At 39.6% G+C, this 17,988-nt stretch overlaps 1 protein-coding gene across 9 annotated transcripts in view; it reads left to right on the forward strand.

Annotated features, from left to right (window-relative positions):
- ANKDD1B (ankyrin repeat and death domain containing 1B) overlaps positions 1 to 17,988 on the forward strand; it is a 28,877-nt gene that overhangs the window by 141 nt on the left and 10,748 nt on the right. For 4 of the 9 annotated variants that reach the window (XR_005629895.1, XM_039729782.1, XM_039729785.1 and 1 more), the window contains exons 1-9: positions 3,131 to 3,663; positions 5,663 to 5,761; positions 7,214 to 7,312; positions 7,402 to 7,506; positions 9,248 to 9,346; positions 10,883 to 10,981; positions 12,774 to 12,872; positions 13,940 to 14,038; positions 15,546 to 15,644. Coding sequence is in view for 8 of the 9 variants with exons in the window: in XM_039729782.1 (XP_039585716.1) it covers positions 3,394 to 3,663; positions 5,663 to 5,761; positions 7,214 to 7,312; positions 7,402 to 7,506; positions 9,248 to 9,346; positions 10,883 to 10,981; positions 12,774 to 12,872; positions 13,940 to 14,038; positions 15,546 to 15,644 (1,068 nt within the window). In the remaining variant the exon portion in view is untranslated. Of the gene's footprint in view, positions 1 to 12; positions 2,210 to 2,485; positions 3,103 to 3,130; positions 3,664 to 5,662; positions 5,762 to 7,213; positions 7,313 to 7,401; positions 7,507 to 9,247; positions 9,347 to 10,882; positions 10,982 to 12,773; positions 12,873 to 13,939; positions 14,039 to 15,545; positions 15,645 to 17,988 lie in introns of those variants that run through there. The other 5 variants (XM_039729787.1, XM_039729788.1, XM_039729784.1 and 2 more) reach the window with 5 other exon arrangements.

The raw sequence follows: 17,988 nt of genomic DNA on the forward strand, positions 1-17,988 counted from the left end.
GCCGCCCGGGGGCAGCGCAGGCCCGGGGGCAGAGCAGGCCCGGGGGCAGCGCGGCCCGCGTTCCGCGCCGCGGCCGGCACAGCCACGGGGCCTTCCCTGGGGACAGCGAGCCCGGCCGCGTTCGGGCTGCTGGGACCCCCCCAAACGTGCTTTTTGCCGTGACCGGAGAACAAAATGAGCGGTGGGGGTTGGAAAGGACAACGATGAACATGAGCTGTTTTACGTGTAGTAAAAAATACCAGCAGATGTGTGGATGTGGGGCTAGGAGCTGGGCTTTGGCCTGTGGTGTCCCCAGGGGCAAGTCCTGCAAATAGCCCACTGCCGTGCTTTAACTTCTGCTTTGAACTGCTCTGAGAGGGTTCCCTGGTATTAGTCACATCCCTGGAGCTGTCTGCCACCAGTTTCACAGCCGATCACCCAGTTTTGGGAGGCACACAGAAACCAGAGGATCTTGCACTCAGAAACACAACCCAGTGATGGGGTCTCCATCTGTGAACTAGTCTGTGAAAGAACAGTCTGCTCTGGCGTGAGCTGTAGATAGTGAAAATAGGTGATTCGTGGAAACTAAGTGGTAGTTGCCAAACCCTGCTTCTCCCCAGTCCTGTGATCACAGTGTGGCAGCCAGGAGCCATTATCTTGGGCTGTGGTTCTTGGTCCCAGGCTGGCAAAGAGGGCAGAAAACGAAAAATAACTAATGAAATAACACCATTGGACTCAATAAGTAATTTTGCCCATGACTTCTTTGAAATGGAAGATTACTATTTTAGGAAAAAAAAAATCTTAGTGACTTAACAAGATCCCTACATTGCTCTAGTAAATTTATTTCCAGTAAAAAAAAAGGCCAGAGAAAACTTTTTAAATGTTCCCAGATCATTAAATAGATTATTTCATTTTTAGAAACAATCAAATAAAAGTACTTATATTGTCATTTGAATCCAAATATTGTTAATTTTTTAAAATTTTACCTCCTTGGACCTCTTCAGCCAATTCAAATTCAGGGGTTGTTTTCCCATGTGTTAAGTTAGTTTGCATTTCATCTTGTGGACATCACATCAGGAAGTTAAAAGCAGACCAGGGAGATAGGGATACACACATGTAGGATTTTTGCTGTTCTGTAAGTACTGAAACCTCAGCTGCATTTTTTAAATTCATTGGAAATCATCTTTATTTGTGGTATTCCTGAAAGAAAGAATGAGACCTCTAAAGACATAAAAAAGAGGAAAAATATGATTGAAGATACCTCACTTTTTGTTTTGAGGTCAACTAAGCTATTTACTTTTCTGCACTTTAATTACTTTCTTGCTCTTCCAAGAGATGAAAAATCTTGGGATGTTCAATGTACTGCTGGCAGAACTCTCTATGAAACTTTCTCTCTCTTCTTAAGCAATATCAGAGGAAGAAATCAAAGTACTAATTTCAGTTAGCTCAGAAGAAAAACAGAATATAACTATTAAATTGTTACAATATAAATATATATTTATTATATAAGCCAGAGTTTTGAATGGTGCCGAAGCAAATACCCCCTAAAAAAACCTGGCAGTCACACAGAGATAATTGATTGCTGCTGTTACTTGAAAATAGAGTAATTGCTAGTTACAGGAGGAGTGCTAAATCTTGGAGACCCCTGCTTGGATAGAAGGCTTCCATAAAGCTTAGTCTGACAACTCTGTACTCTTGTAATTTCATACATGAAAAAAATATTTTGCAAAAGTTTGGGCAACAAATCATTCATGGTGTGTCTACATTGTCATAGTTCTCAACTCCTGAATCACTAAGTGTGAAGAGAGAGAGATATTAAGCAATATAATGCACAGAGGAAAAGGTCTTTTTGGCAGCACATGGCCAACTCAGGGCTTCTGGACAGGAGAGAATTTATTTTTTATTATTTTTTGTTAGAACTGCAAAACTGTCCTTGCTGACACATATATAGTAAAGAAACATAAATTTATCTTGTTTTTGAAGGCAGTGTTGCATAAAGTCTTAGGGTTGTTCCTGATTGTCCTGAGATGCATTTATCTTTGCATCCTCATGTAGGACAGCAGTCAGCAGGAATGAATGTGGCCATATTGTAATTAATTGCTCTAATTAGTGCTGTATCTTTTTTTTCACATTTGACATAAATTTGCCTTGAGCAACATGCCCTTTGACCATTGGTTCACCTGAGCTTGAAATCAAGTTAGTAGAAAGCTCTGTTGGATACTTACCTAAGGTAATGACTATGAGAACTGGGAATGAGGCATTTGTTCTTCAAAGATCACTGTTCCTAATGATGATTTTGCTGTCAGCTATGCTCCTTGTCCCAAATGCCAGGAGAGCATTTTCATTTGCAAATGCTTTTTTTTTCTTTTTTTTTTCCTTTTTTTTTCCTTTTTTTTTCCTTTTTTTTTCCTTCCTTTGCCTGCACGTTGTATTGCAAATAACTCATATACTGTGATTCCCAGAGAAGTTTGGAAGTATTATGCTTTTATTTGAGGCACTTGGATAATTTCTTAGGGAAACTGGAAACACCTTTGCAAGAATCCAGTTTAATTTCTGATTCATTTTGTAGAGTAAAAATGTGATTATTCTCCCTGAGATGATAGCAGGGAACATATAAATGCAATTAAGTGAATGCCATCCTGATTTTCCTTAGTATGCTCTGCAGTCATAGTGCGTCAGGCTGTGTCCTGATTAGGCATTAATGAACTTAGATTTAATGTGGTGGGATGAACTTGCCTGGGCACTCAGGAATAAGATAATTCCTGTAGTTCCTGGTCCAACAGACTGGTGCCTCCTTGTTGATATCATTGGACAAGTGGCCTTCAGCCCAAAATAGTCTAGACAGAAGACATCTCACTAATAGTATTTTAAGTGTGACATGCTATTTGATTAAAAGTATGTACTAATGTTTTTGCAACTGGTGTAACTGCTACACAATTTTCTTTTTAATGATTAATGAAATGCTACAGTATAAACATGAAAAATATTCTGACCTCCAGCTAAAAGAGGTCAGACACTGGAATTTTACTTTTCAGAGTTACTAAATATGTCTTGCTACTTCAGCTGACCAAACAGATGCTGATTTTTGGATTGAGATGTTATAAGGAAGGCCTCAATTTAAAAGTGGGTTTTGTTTGTTTTGGTTTGTTTTTCCAGTCATGTCACACTGTTTGGTTACTGCTTTGCATATTTTGTGCTTTGGTGGTGTGTTTTAAAAAAGAGCAATTTCTCAAAGAAAAGGAAATAAATGCCGAAGTTTGTAGAATTCACTGCTGTGCCTATGCAGTAATTTGAGATGCAGTTAGGTAGTAAAAGCTTCATAAACTGTTCCTGTGAGTGCTAGCTCTGGTAATCTGTGTTGTGAAAAGTCTCCCTTTATTTGCACTTAAAAGTTGAAACTAGAAATACAACCAGATGTCTCTAAAGGTGAAAAACCCAGTCATTAAATGCTTTGATGATGAGAAGCAAGTGATTCTCATAACATTAAATCAGTACAAAGAACAGAAAGTATCATCATCCCTTACATTGGTTATGGCTACTTTTTTAATAATATGGGGTTTTCCATCATGTTTTCCCACAGTACTGCCAGATGAGAGAGAATTTCAACATGCTGCTAAAATGAACAATTTGGATACCATGGAAAAGCTGTTTAAAAAGAATGTGAACATAAATGCTGTAGATGCTGTGAGTATAAGGTGCCTCACTGATGTGAAGGGTGACTCCTTGAGGTTGCATGGGGGAATGCCAGCATGCCCGTCAGCTGCAGGAGTGAGGCTGCAGAAGTGCCCTCTAGGACCTGATGAAGAAATAATTTCATATAGCCATTATGGACACTGGTAGTTGTACAGCTTAACTCTTAGGTTTTGCAGTAGTCAGTGTATCACATTGGGAACTAAGGACTTCTCAATTGTGCCCATGCTCTAGTGTTTCCTCAGAGCTCTTTTGTGACTAATTTCTCAAGTTCTCCATCTTCCTGAGTGGGATAGCTTTACCTCACTGCCACTTTAAGAATGGCTTCATGGTGCTAGCATTACAAACTTCTAGAAAGAAGTGTTACTCTTTGGTTTGCATGAAACTGTGGGAGCATTCTACAACATGCTCTGGCTCCAGCCTGAGCTCAGAGATCAGATTTACCCTAGATATACGAAAATGCATTTCCTATGCTGACTTCAGCATCAGGCCTTTGAATCTGATGGTGTATACTTCACAGTAGCTAAATATAGCACTCTGTTCCACATGAGAGGTAGTTCAACAGCAACCAAGTAGTCATGATATTAATCTGGGAGTTTTCTGTAACAGTGTCCTCTCAATGGCTGCATAAAAATCATCTACCCCTGAGTATCCACTGTTGCTTATTCTGGGTTCTGAAAAAAATTGCCTCCCATGCTCACATGCATTTTTACTCACTGGGAAGATAGTATAGTGCATTCCTTGATTTGTTTATGAAACAGACAAGGAGACAAACATTTCATCTGAGCACACTCCTCTTGAATCCTGAGAGTATCAATTGCATTACACTCTAAAGGTCCCTTTAAAATAGTTCTTTCTTCTTTCTTGCTTTTCAGAATTCAGGAAGTTAAACTAAATACATTTTCAGTTCAGTAGATTAAAACTTTTCTGTCATCCTTAAATTAGATCTGTAGTATGAGAGAGTTACTAGCATAGCTGCTGGAGGTGTTGTGCTTTGATTATCCTAGTAGGGATGTAGGTTATGCTGGAAAAGCCATTAGTTTTGTTAATGTTGATCATTCCTGCCCCTGTACTCTCAGGCCAAATAAGGAAGGCTGTCAAAAGATGAGTTTTTTGATAGTACTCTTTCTATAGTACAAGAGGCTTTTTTCTGACATAAATACTTGTCATAAATCCTACCTTTTCATTATTTTTGATGCATATGATTTGTAAATTTAAATTTTTACAAGTCAGGTGGTCTTCAGAGAAGCAAAGAAAGCAAATTCGAATTGACTTTTAAAGTGAATAGATTAAATCTCCTAGACATCTTCGTATGGAAGCTATTAGTCACTAATGTTAAACCCAGTTATGCCTACTTTAACTGAAAGCAAAACTCTCTCCAAATAAAATTTGATTCAATGTAACAAATCCCTTTTAAATATATACCACTAATTACTTTATGGAAGTCTTCTTGAGGAGCTCTGAGCCCATTCAATTCTGTAAAATTACTCACTGCTTGCAAGGTGGTAGCTTTCATTTACGTAGATGGTGACTCAGTATGGGAAGGTGACTATTGAGGGAGAAATCTTGGCTTGCATTACAGAGGTTTAGTCAAAAGCAACGAGGATACCAAAAGCAAGTCTATCTACATATAGACCTCAGCTATTCAAACTACACCATGCAATAAAATAATAAACAAGGATGCTTCTTGTACTGCATGCACCTCCCCTATGCAGTGTTAATCCCATTTTGACATTTCAATGAAAGGACAATACTATGTAGACTACGAAAATAATTCTGTTTTTACAAAAATTCTCTAAGATCAATATCTAAATTCTGTCAAAGGAAACAAAACAAAATACAAAGATCAAGTGTGACTGTTAAAGCAGAAATGTGAAATAATGTATATTATTAGGTACACTTGGTAACAATCAGAGAATTCCAAAATCCTGACCATCTGAGCAGGGGAAGAACTGTATTAGAGACCTGACAAACAAAGCTTTGCTTATTCCAGCTGAAGCGCACAGCATTCCATTTTGCTGTTGCGGGAGGCCATGTGTCCGTGGTGGATTTTCTTCTTCATCACAAAGCTAGACTTGACATGGCAGATCAGGTAAGCTGGCTTACTTGTTTTGATTCACGTATACAGGAACTCCTTTGAGTAAAAGCAGCTAATTTTCTTGTACTCCCAATTGTGCAAAAATTAAGAGCTTGCAGTAAAAACCTGGTTTGCCTTAGAACTACACATATTTGTATGAAAACAACATTTTTCGAGGAAAAACACAATGCCCAAAGTATTGGAAACTTGAATACCTGAATGAGCACAAGGCACATCCCTTGGCCAGGTCAAGGTTTCCCTGGATGGCAGCACACCAATACAGTCTATCAGTTTATCTATCTATTCATCCCAGTTTAATATCAAGTTTGCTGCGGGTACATTCTGCCCATCATTCAGGTCATTAATGCAGATGTTAAATAGCATTCCCAGGATGGATGCATAGTGCATTGCTTGTGGCTAGCCTCCAGCTGTTATAGCTTGGAAGGTTTTTCAGGGCAGACTTTTAGGCCAGAACCACACATTTTGCTGAAGCCTAGATTTGTCTTATTGCCTGCATACCAGGTACATATTCCAAATTGCCTTCAACTATTTTCCATTGCAATTTCTGCAAAGATGGGAAAGACTGGTAAAGTGGAGTGAGTCCCATGCAGAGTTTCTAGAATGATTAGAAGTGTAGAACAAGGTATATCAGGAGGTGTCCTAATATCCAGCCTCAACTTCCCCTTACACAGCTCCATGCCATTTTCTCTGGTCCTGCCAGCTCGATGCTGCCCTTCCTCTTCCCCTCCCAAGGAGGTTATAACTGGAGTGAGGGCTCCTGTCTGTCTCCTCCAGGCTGAACAGACCAAGTGACCTCATTTGCTTCTCATATAGTTTCCTCTCAAGTCCTTCACCATCTTTGTGTTCCTCCTTTGAACACTCTCTACTAGCTTTATGTGCTTGTGTTGTGGCATCCAAAACTGTCCCCAGCACTTAAGAAGAGGCCACAGCAGCACAGAGTTGAGCTAGTCCTTTTGTTTTTAAGATGTTCAGAACAGGATTTGTTTTTTTTTCCTATAAGAGAAAATGGTTTTAGAGAATTTGAGAGGTGAGAGCATTAGAAAGAGGTCTAAATGGAAAATTATGGTGACTCATGGAGGTATAGTCATTGCATATTGTCATTTGAAATGTCATCCACTGCACCCAGACTATCTATCTACATGGTTTCTGGAGAGAGAAAATAATTTCCAGGTAGGACTTAATCCCTCTGTCATAAAATGGGATCAGTCCTTCCCCAGAGATGCTAGACCTTCTGTGAAGAAGTCAAACATTTATCTAGGTCTTGCTCTATTGCATTTAGCTTAATTTAAGTGAGATGAATCCCACCCACAGTCAGGTGTTCATATTGCTTTTCTAAAAGCCTACAGATTGGAACCCACTAATACACTGAATCAATCAAAAAGATTTAAAGAAATTTGGCTTGAGGTATTTTGGTGGTAATTTCTGCCTTTGTCATTTTATTTGAAGCATGGCCTGACAGTGATTCATCTTGCAGCCTGGACTGGAAATCTGGATATAATACGAAAACTAGTTAAAGCAGGTGCTGATCAGAAGGCTAAAAATGAGGTTTGTTGAGGAAAAATTTTTACCAACCCTAAACAAGTTTATATTGGGAAAAAATAAACATTCTTACGGACTGACTTACCATTTTTCAGGAAGGAATGAACGTACTGCATTTTGCAGCTCAGAGCAACAGCATTAAAATAGTTGATTATTTCCTCCAAGATCTTCATCTGAATGACTTGAACAAACCTGATGGGGTACAGTGTGTTTCTGTTCATTTCTTTGATGTCATGAGGCTTTTGTTTTGGGGGAAACAATCTTGGCTTGGGGAATTTCAATGAATTTTAGTTTATTGACAGTTACATTTAATTACTGACTTGATACTGGGAAACAGGTGAATGAAACAGCCAGACAAGCCCTTAGGGGGCAACACCTTTCCTCCCTCTTTGCCCATTTTGGTTGGACTGCAGACACCCTCTGCTGTCCTTGCTTTTGCTGCATGTGGCTCTCAGTCGTGGTAAGGCAATGGAAGGCAGAGGAGGTTGGGTTCAGTCCCCAGTTGATTCCTTTTTTTCCTATGTTTTGCTTCTCCCTATTTTTCTCTGCTCCAGAAAGCTTCTTGCATGGGCTGCAGTCACCTGGGGGGTGTAGCTTCCCCTGTGTCTCCTCCCTTGCATCTTATTGTGTCTCCTGTTGTATCTCCCCTTGTGCATCCTTCCCACATTTTCACAGAGGCATCATTTGGTTCCATGGGGGGTTAATTGTTGGCACATCGTGGGGCAGTTTGGTCCACTGTGGGACCAGCTGGAAATGTCTGTGACCAGCACAGGGCAGCCTCTGACATTTCCCACACAGCTCATCTTCACAGACTCCTGCCCTTACCAAAATATGCCAGTTATGGCCAACATGGCCATGTTTCATCAATGTAGAACATAGAACTCTGTGCAGCTATCCTACAGAGGGGCACTGACTCTTCAACAGTGCCTTGTCCTTACCAGGTTTTCTGTGGTTTTAATTTCCACAGTGTTGGGATCTTGTTTTGAAATGCTATGTAGATAAGTCAGATATTTTAGCATTACACGAGGAAAACTTATTCCTGTGAGATCTGACATCCAAAGAACAAATCTCCCCCTTTTTTTTCCTTCTCAGTTTTTCTAATTTTATTGACCCAAGGGTGCAAATTCTGAATTCTTTTTACAAATGACAAGTCTGTCAAAACAGAGTTAATTTAACAGAACATACCTTTGAAGGTTTAGGCTCTGGGAAAGGAAGGGTGAGGAAGGAACTCAACCACCTGTTGAGGCTGCATCATAATTCTCTACTTGGTGCATGCATTTTTTTTCCTAGACATTTCTATAGGCACTACCAGGCATGATATGAAGCCATTTTACCTAGCTGGTTACATGCCTACTGTCTTGAACAGTGGTATGGTTTTGTGTCAAGATAACTTTCTGCGGTTGAGTTCGTAAGTAGTTTGAAAAGTTTTTGTTAGTTTCAACACTGCCAAAATCCCCTACAATGTACAGTGTTAAATTCAGGCCTCCTGGATGAAACTTCTGAGATAGGTCAGTTTTGGTCTCTGTTTCCAGAATTTGGATCAAACAAATTCACCCATGGAAATAAATTTTGCAATTTCTTTGACACCTGTTTCTGAGCATTCTCAGATTTTTAATGACACAGTTATTTTAATTATTATTTTCATACTGAAAAAATAGGATTAAAATATTTTGAGTGTGTTTTCCACTTTTTTACCATTTCTAAACAATTTTAGTGTATTTTATTCAGGATATGAAAGATGTATGATCTGTTTGTATACACTAAGTGTAATTTTAATTACTGCTCTTCTATGTATCTACTCTTGTGTTAATCTCCTTAGTCATATGATATATAAATTTTTATGTAGGATACACATATACATATGCATGTCATGTATCTAGTAACTAGAAATAAAGTATTTCTACTTTTAACACTGTCTTTCTTTCCATAATTGTTTTCTAGAAAGGTAAAAAGCCATTTCTTCTGGCCTCTGAAAAAGGCCATGTTGACATGATAAAAAATTTGATTGCTCTGAAGCTATTTACATCTGAAAAAGATAAGGTAAATGTTTCTTTTCCACAGATGTACAGCTACAAATGTGCTTATGAAAAATTATTTTGTTTCACTGTGATTATTATATATTCAACTGAGTGCTTGCACAGGTGTGACAGTGGTATGAGGGGCCAACAAACAATGATGATTTTTTTAGTGCTAAAGGGAAGGCAGTGGGATGATTGCCAGGAGACTTTTCTGTACACATTCATAATTCATGCAAAGCAAGACTGGCATATGATGTCTGTTCAGAGAAGTGGGGAGGCCTGGTGATCAAGGTGTCAGCCTCTTCTGGGAGATCATATTTCTCAGTATTTCACTCTGTTTGTCTGTGTCTGTGTGTCACTGTGTGACCAATTTTTCAAAGGTTTAAAAGCTCCAGGATGAAAATAAACACCCATAAATTCTTTTGCAGCAGTACCTTAACACGTCAATCTGATTGAGTTTGCTTTGACACTGTGTTTTAAGGTATCTTAGTAATTTTCAGCATCTGCTCTTAAATTTATTTTTCCTCACTTTACTATTTTTGGACTGCGCAAGTTAGTATTTCTCTGCATCTGAGGCATTGTAAGGACAAATACATTAAAAATTGTGAATACGTCAGATACTGCATTTACAGAAGCACATAAGTAAGCACTCAGGAAGTGATGTTGGATTTTTTTGGTTTTCTGGTAATAGTTTAAAAGCTGAAGTGCCACCCAGAGCTCTGCTGTGCTAAGCAGTTTACCAGCAGAGGTTCAAAGATAGTGTTGTCCCAGATATCTAGCAGGTTAAAGGTGTTGACAGGGTCGGGAGGTAAATGCTTTGGTCCTGCAAATTAGGTAAGGAGCCAGGATAGATATTCATTTCCTGGGTCACCAAACCCAATCACACTGTAACCATAAATAGTAAAAAGGAATCCCACATCTTCCCACTCAATGCTATGAATGAAAAACTGTTCTGGACTCTCATTTTTCTAAGAGTTAGGACTCTTCTAAAATTTTTAGGCATTTTCATACTATTTTGTATGCTCGCATTTTTATTTAGTTCCAAAGCTGCTGCTCTGCCTGAAGTTGTTAGTTGCTTTTTTTTGCTTGGTGGTGTGGTGTTTTGGTTTTGGTTTTGTTTCTGTTTTGTGCTTCTTAATTTCCTGGAAAGAAATTGCTCTGATGGTGACAGAGATCAAAGATCATGATGTTGATATCAAAACCATGAAAACTTCTATGCTCTGACCTAGGGTTTTTTACTCTTTAAATCAGTGGTCTTGGGGGCTCAGTGTAGTACCCACCCTTGTGGGAGCCAATACCTGAAGTTTTCTTCTGGTTCATTTGTTAGGAGTTAGAATTTCTGATCTTTTTGCTGGTATACACTGAAGTTTTCAGACAACTAACTAGATCAGAGTACATCAAAATTAGACCGAATCTTGGCACATGCTGTGTGCAGTTGCCTCCCTCTCCTTGTATGTAAGAAAGACTTGTATGTAAAAGACCAAAAGCATTGTATTGGTTTTAGTTAATGTCTTTATTCTGGATTTTCAAATATATTATTTGACATTTTGATTTCAAGGAGGGAAACACAGCATTGCATTTAGCAGCCAAAAATGGTCACAGTGAAGTTGTGGAAATTCTGCTTGAACAATGGGAGGAAATAAATGACTTCAATCAGGTAAGTATACTAAGCTATTGAAAGAAATAAAGTTAGAGATTTGAAAAATTTTCTAAAAAAATCAAATTTGAAAGGAAGAGATGTGGCACTGAGGAGATTTCATTAGTCTTGCTGGTTTCCTAGTAACTTTGCATCCTGTTTCCTTGTTCCTTGTCCAATGAATTAACCTTCCTTAACTCCTTCGGTGTCTTCCTCTGTCCTTTATCCCTTACCCAGGTCCTCCCTTGCATTTGGCAAGCTATTGCATAACTACTGGCAGAAGACAACAGAGGAAGGCCTTAACCCCCTTGCTTTCTGTCATGAAGCACTTTTAGCCATGTGATCCCATTCCTTGTAACATCTTGCTTTTTCAGCCTATTCATTGAGCCAGTTTGACTTGCATAGCAAGCATATACCATCACAGGCACCTCAGCAGAGGTAATTTGTATTTTGTCCATCTGACCTCAGTTGCACAAAACTGGCTGCAGACACTGCCTACCCAATTGTGACTTGCATAGCAAGCACATACCATCACAGGCACCTCAGAGGTAATTTGTATTTTGTCCATCTGACCTCAGTTGCACAAAACTGGCTGCAGACACTGCCTACCCAATTTGCTTTCCTGGTTTAGTGTTGGTGAGCTCAGCCAGCATATTCATCAATTGTATATTAGCTGGGAAGATTGTATCCCTGAGTTAATGCACTCTTGAGGTTCATTTTAAGGCTTAAACAAGGAGTGGAGGAAGGAAATGCGCACTAACTGCTCCTCACAGCGTTCTTTTGTTCTCTTCTGTTTCTTCTATGGGGCAGCTAGAACAACCTGGGCATGGTAATTTTCTTTGTTTTAGGCTGGAATGCCCACTGTGGGAATCTGCCATGTGGCTGATCATTTGTTCTGCTGGGCCAGGGGGCAAAATGAATAACTCTTACCAAGGCCCTCCTCTTCCTTTATCAGTGTCAGACTGATGAGTTGAGAAGTTCCCTCTTATCCACCTTGTCTGCTGTTTTCAGCTGTTGTGAGGCTCATGAGCCTCTTCAAAATGTGGAGCCCTTGTGTTTCCAAGGCTCATCTAAGAATGTTGTTTTTGCACACAGAGCTTGTGCTGCTTGTGCCCCTGTCTTGGCATGGCTATTGGTGTGATCTTGCCATCCAGCTTGAGATGTTGTGATCTGTGTATGAATAGATTTCTCTACCCATAGCATGAACAAAGTACTAAAATGTTTTAAGTTTACCAGAATAACATCAGGATTTTAAATAAAGAAAAATTAGGATTTATTGATCCTTTTGTGATTGCTAAAACACCAGAGTAACTTTCATCAAACCTTTGTGTATTTTGATGTTGAGAAGCAGGAATTAGGTAATTGTGTAGCTGATGTATCCCATTTTATAGACTTGCTGTGGAGACATGGAGACTCCTTCATTGTGAAAATATTTGAAATAAATATGATTATTTCTGCTTAAAATTCTCCTTATAGCTAGCACTTGGGGTTGTGAATTTGTCAGAAATCATGGCATTGCACTGACAGAAACTGGAATTACTGTATGTACTAGCATACTAGTGATGTTTCCTAGTGTTGAATGACAGCAATTGCTGCACACCAAAAAGATCATGATTAATATTTTTGAAATAGTTTTCTGTATTGTAAACCTTACTATACATCTGTCCAGATAAACATCATCTGTCACTTGACTGCTGATGAGTAGCCATGTCATTCAAGAGTTGGATGAGCCTGATGGAGCCTAATGGAGGTGTCTTTGTGTTGTAGTCACATCTCTTAAATTGGAACAGACATTTTGTCTCTTTTGGTCTAGAATGGAGAAACTCCATTTTACTTGGCTGTTGAAGGAGGTCATGAAAAATGTGCTGAGCTCTTACTGGAGGCAGGGAGTGACATCAATATTTCAACTCAGGTATGTACACATATCTCTGCTAGTGGGGCAAACTAGACTGTGAAGAGGACCTTACTAGCAAAGGATATTTGCTCTGGGTGGTTTTTTTTTGGTTTTTTTTTTGTTTTGTTTTTGTTTTGGGGTGTTTTTTTGTTGTTGTTTTTGGGTTTTGGGTTTTTTTTTGTTTTGGGGGGTTTTTTTGGTTGGTTTGTTGGTTTTTTTGTGTGTGTGGGGGGGTTTTTTTGGTTTTTTTTGTTTGTTTTTTTTTTTAATGCAACCAGTTTAAAAATAGAGTGGGGAGTGTAGAGAGTGCTAACAGAATAAAACCAATGTGGAAGTAAAATAGCATTAGCTTTATTTGATGGAGTACTGTGGTGGAGCTTTTAATTTCCTGTATGCCCACTAGTACAACATGTGACTAGAAAATGTTACCAACAAGGATAACTGAAAATCCTCCTTTTTGGCAGTGTATGTGACTGATGACAAACTTGTTCTCTCTGTGTGATTCCTGAACTGCAGTCCAACTCATATCTGCTGAATGGCCTTGGCTAGCCTGCTGCAAGAAGTTTATGATTCCAGCAGAATAAGTTGTTTGTTTAAGCAGAACTATTTTGTAAAACTTAGTTTTTAAAATTTATTTTATATTAATTTATTTTTCTATTGATTATTTCTATTAACTATTCTGTGGATTTACTGGTTGATGGGACCATACTTGCTTGGTAAGGGTCTAACAAAATAACTAAGAGAATAGGAGACATGTTGGCATTGTTGTTGTCCATGGCATACTATAGATGATGATGCTGATCTGTCTCTTTTCTAAGAGAAGTTGGATGGGGCCATAGGGTACAGGTGTTCTTTAGTATGTTTGTTGTGATATAACAAAAATGAGAATTTCCTTCACTGCTGTCAAAACATCATGCCAGCTGCTGATGTGCTTCATTTTGTATAATTTTGTGAAAAGATTTTATTGGTGGAGGGGATACTAAGACAAATTTAAATGCAAGATTATCCTATATTTATACCTCTCTTTAATACTGTTTTTTCAGAAATAAAAATGTAAGTTTTTCTGTCTATCAAATTTCTTTCAGAACAATAGCAGTGCTTTGCAGGTTGCAATTCAGAATGGACATCTATCCTTGGTTACTTTTCTGATTGATAAGAATATTGACCTGGTTCCTAAACCCGAGGTGAGTGTTTATCAGAATAACTCTTCTCCTGCTGCTCAGCCTGTCTTGTCTTTCTGTGGGAATTCAGACAGCTGAATGAGATTGAGAAGTTCCTTGAAGTTTTTCCTAGACACACTATTACTTGGTTTCTAGGTGTTGGTTAGCAACACACAGACCAATAGAGACAAGATCCTGTTGCCAGCCCAGTGAGTGCCTGAGTGGCTGGTGCAGTGCAGAGTAGACATGGCCAGACTACACCAAGGGCCAGGCATTTGGAGAAGAAGAGCAAAGTGCACTGCTTGAACTTAGCAGTAGTAATGCCATGGGCTAAGAGTCAACATGATTTTGAATAAAGATAACTAAAAGGTAAATAAACACTTCAGTGCTTTTACCCTCTGCAGGTAAATGCACCCTCAGTGCCTTCAAAGTCTGCATGCCAACATTCTTTGTGATTTAAAAAGAAAATTGTATTTATATCATCCAAATCCTCTCTCAGTTTAGGTATTACAGATATTTGAGATTTTTTATGAACAGGAAATTATTTTCCACTTCTACAGTACAGGATGAAAATAGAATCTGAGTTTCATGACTTATGCCATGATCACTGGCCTCTTGCAAAAAGTTATCAAAGAATAACAATTTATGTTGTGCTTGAAATGATTCAAAGGTCAGGCAATTGTTGTGCTGCTTGTTCTCCTTAGCTTTCTGTAGCAGAAGCAACTAAAATAATTTTAACTTACATTTTGCAAATATTTCCATCATAATGTTGCATAAGAATTTGCTTTATTTTTCTGTAGCCCAGAAGAAATGGCTGTGTTTTATAAAGACACTGAACTGGTGCCTGGCACCATGAATGATACTGGTATGGAATTATTCTTTAGTTGTATTTCACAAGAAACTGATCAGTCACAGGTTCAACATACAAAGTGATCGTACCAACCTAGTGTGGATTTTGACTGGTTTTGAATCTGTGCCCTGGTTATACTAATAAATAATCACTCAAATAAAACCTCTGTCTTACTAATTGTAATTTGTCATTTTTTATAAATATGACAGTAAGTTACTTTAATTTGAAGAATATTTCCAGCAGCAACACATGACAAGAGTTTGTTCCTGGAAAGTAGATTTCGACATGAGTTTACCAAATACAAAATGAGTCTGTCTCCAGGCCATTCAACAAAGGGCAAATCCACTTTTCTGAGGAAGCAGGAACATTACATCTCTGTTGTCAGAATAGCAGCACATCCCAGGCAGGAACACTTAAGAGCAGTGCCTTTCTGCATTGCTAAGTGGTGGCACACAGATGCACGCCCCACACACTCAGCATTTCCAGTTTTCTTCTGTTTACCTGCTTCTAGATGGGAGCAGGCTACCACCTCTGGTATAACTCCACACATACGGATGTGTTTTCTGCAGTGTTGAGCCTCTGCTAGAGCATGTCACCTTTGCAAGTGGCGGGCTTCAGTTAGAACCTCTTTCTTGTGTACAATATTCCCAAATATAATAATTTATTATTCTCCCTCCACAGCAGAAGAATTCCGCTCTCCATTTAGCAGTTCTCAGTAATAATCTACTGATAGTAAAAAGCCTTTTGGATGCCAATCACAACATAAACTCCTTAAATCACGTAAGAAAAGCTGGGAATTTACACAGTTTTATTGGTAAAGGGGAGATTATGTGGGTTTTGCTTGAATTTTTTTTTCCTTATGAGCTCAGGGTACAAAAAAACAGGAAGGAAGAGGCAGTTCCCTCCTAATCTTTTTGTGTGTGTACATTTGTATTAGTCACTGGTACATGCTGTGCTAATATTGTTTGAGCAAGATAAGGATAGCACAATGCTGTATACTCAGAAAATGATTGGGTAATGTATTGTTCAAGTGTTATGTGTAATAAATGACAGAAACGTCGAATGGTATTGGCTTCAGAGAGCCCATTGCAGATTGCAGAATGTCATTTGGCTGGAAAGAAGTTAATTTTTCCTTAAAAATTAAGGACCCACTGCACCCACCATGTGCAGTGTTTTTTAGATCTGTGACCAAAACAGGGCTGGTAAGACAATGCTCTTAAAGCTTTGCTGAGCAATGGTTGCACAATATCAAGGCCTTCTCTGTTTCATGCTCTGTGCCCACACCTTTATCAGCAGGGGTGCTCAGGGAGCTGGGAGGGGGCAGAGCTGATCAGAGCCAAGCAGCACAGCAACACCGAATGACAAGGTCACCAGTCTCTGTGATGCAATCAGTGAGCAGCTGTTAACTGAAAGGATGCTGGTTTGAGCCCATCCACAGCTACACCTGTCTTCCTTACCTTAGCCAGGATTCTTTCACCCTGCTTGGTGTCAGCAGCCTTTGGAGGCCTGGTTAGTTGTTGGCCAGTTCACTGTAGATCAGATCAGTTCACTGTAGATTAGATCCACCACTGATGTGTGCCATACCTTGGTGCTGTCATGCTTGATCCCTTCTTTGCTGTACAAAACCTCCTGTAATTGTTAATGTCCATTTCTCCTTTTGCTATGTTGCATATCACTTTGTGTTGCTTTGCCTGGTAGACTGATGATAGAAGCACGGCTTGTGCCTGATCTGGTGTTTTTGGGCCTTACAATGCCACTCAGGTCTACTCAGGTGGCCGTCTCATGGAGAAAATCAACAATCACACCTCCTTGGAGAGGTGATTTGTTGAGAGAGGAAAGAAAGGCATTTGCCCCTTCTTCTCCCCCAGGGCAGTCTCTCCCACCTTCTTGTAACACTACTCAGTTCCTTGAATATCCTTGCATAATCACACTCTTCATACTAGTGTGTGTTGGAGGAGGTTTAGATTATTGTGAGTGACAATTAACAACTAATTGGGAATGCCACACAGGGATTTGCCCAGAAGAATCAATTCTGAGGTGGTATCATGTGTAAAAGGAAGTGGACAGGTACCTGAGGCTCTTACTGCCTCCAACGGTTTGGGATTTCATGCCTTAGCAGGAAGGTAGTCCCAAGTAATTAATACACCATCTGAATGAAGGAGGAGAGCCTTGCCTGCCCTGATGAAACACAGGGATTTCCAGTACTATGTTGGGTCTGGCCCTTGCCTACCAAGCTGCCATCCAGTGCCCTCAAAAGAAAACAAAGGTTTCCTGACCAAGGAGCATCCAAAGGGACACTGAGATGCTCTGAAGTCACCATAAGTGAAAATTCACTTAGCTGGACATGTCACACCTTTGCTTAACCAGAGACCCAGCCCTCAAATATAGTAATTGTGCCTGAACTCAAGGAAAGATGATGGAAATAGATGTTGATTTAGTTAGGAAGAGAAACAGCAGCTCTATTAATACACCATCTGAATGGAGAGCCTTGCCTGCCCTGATGAAACACAGGGATTTCCAGTACTATGTTGGGTCTGGCCCTTGCCTACCAAGCTGCCATCCAGTGCCCTCAAAAGAAAACAAAGGTTTCCTGACCAAGGAGCATCCAAAGGGACACTGAGATGCTCTGAAGTCACCATAAGTGAAAATTCACTTAGCTGGACGTGTCACACCTTTGCTTAACCGGAGACCCAGCCCTCAAATATAATAATTGTGCCTGAACTCAAGGAAAGATGATGGAAATAGATGTTGGTTTGGTTAGGAAGAGAAACAGCAGCTCCTGCTGAGGGGCAAAAGGGGGAAGATTCAAAAAGAGGCAGCCTGGCCTGTAGCAGGACAGGAAAGGGAAAATACAAGAATGACAACAGAAGCAAAACTACCTGGTGTCCATCTCTGAATGATCTCTTAGGTAGGCAGCAAGTATTCATCTGTCAGCAAGGTAAACACACCTGACTGCTCCAGTGCTGGGAAGATAGGGAAGCTTAGGGGAGTCCACCTCTAGGGACTAAGGGATTGACAAAGGGATCATAACAGAGGCAGCCACTCACAAGACTCTGAAGGTGGCTCTTACTGAGCATGAATGCAAAGTGTCTCCTCAAAGAAGATACTGCAAACCAGCAAGGCA

The sequence above is a fragment of the Passer montanus genome, unplaced genomic scaffold, assembly GCF_014805655.1.
Source record: "Passer montanus isolate IOZ18808 unplaced genomic scaffold, ASM1480565v1 scaffold7, whole genome shotgun sequence".
NCBI lineage: Eukaryota > Metazoa > Chordata > Aves > Passeriformes > Passeridae > Passer > Passer montanus.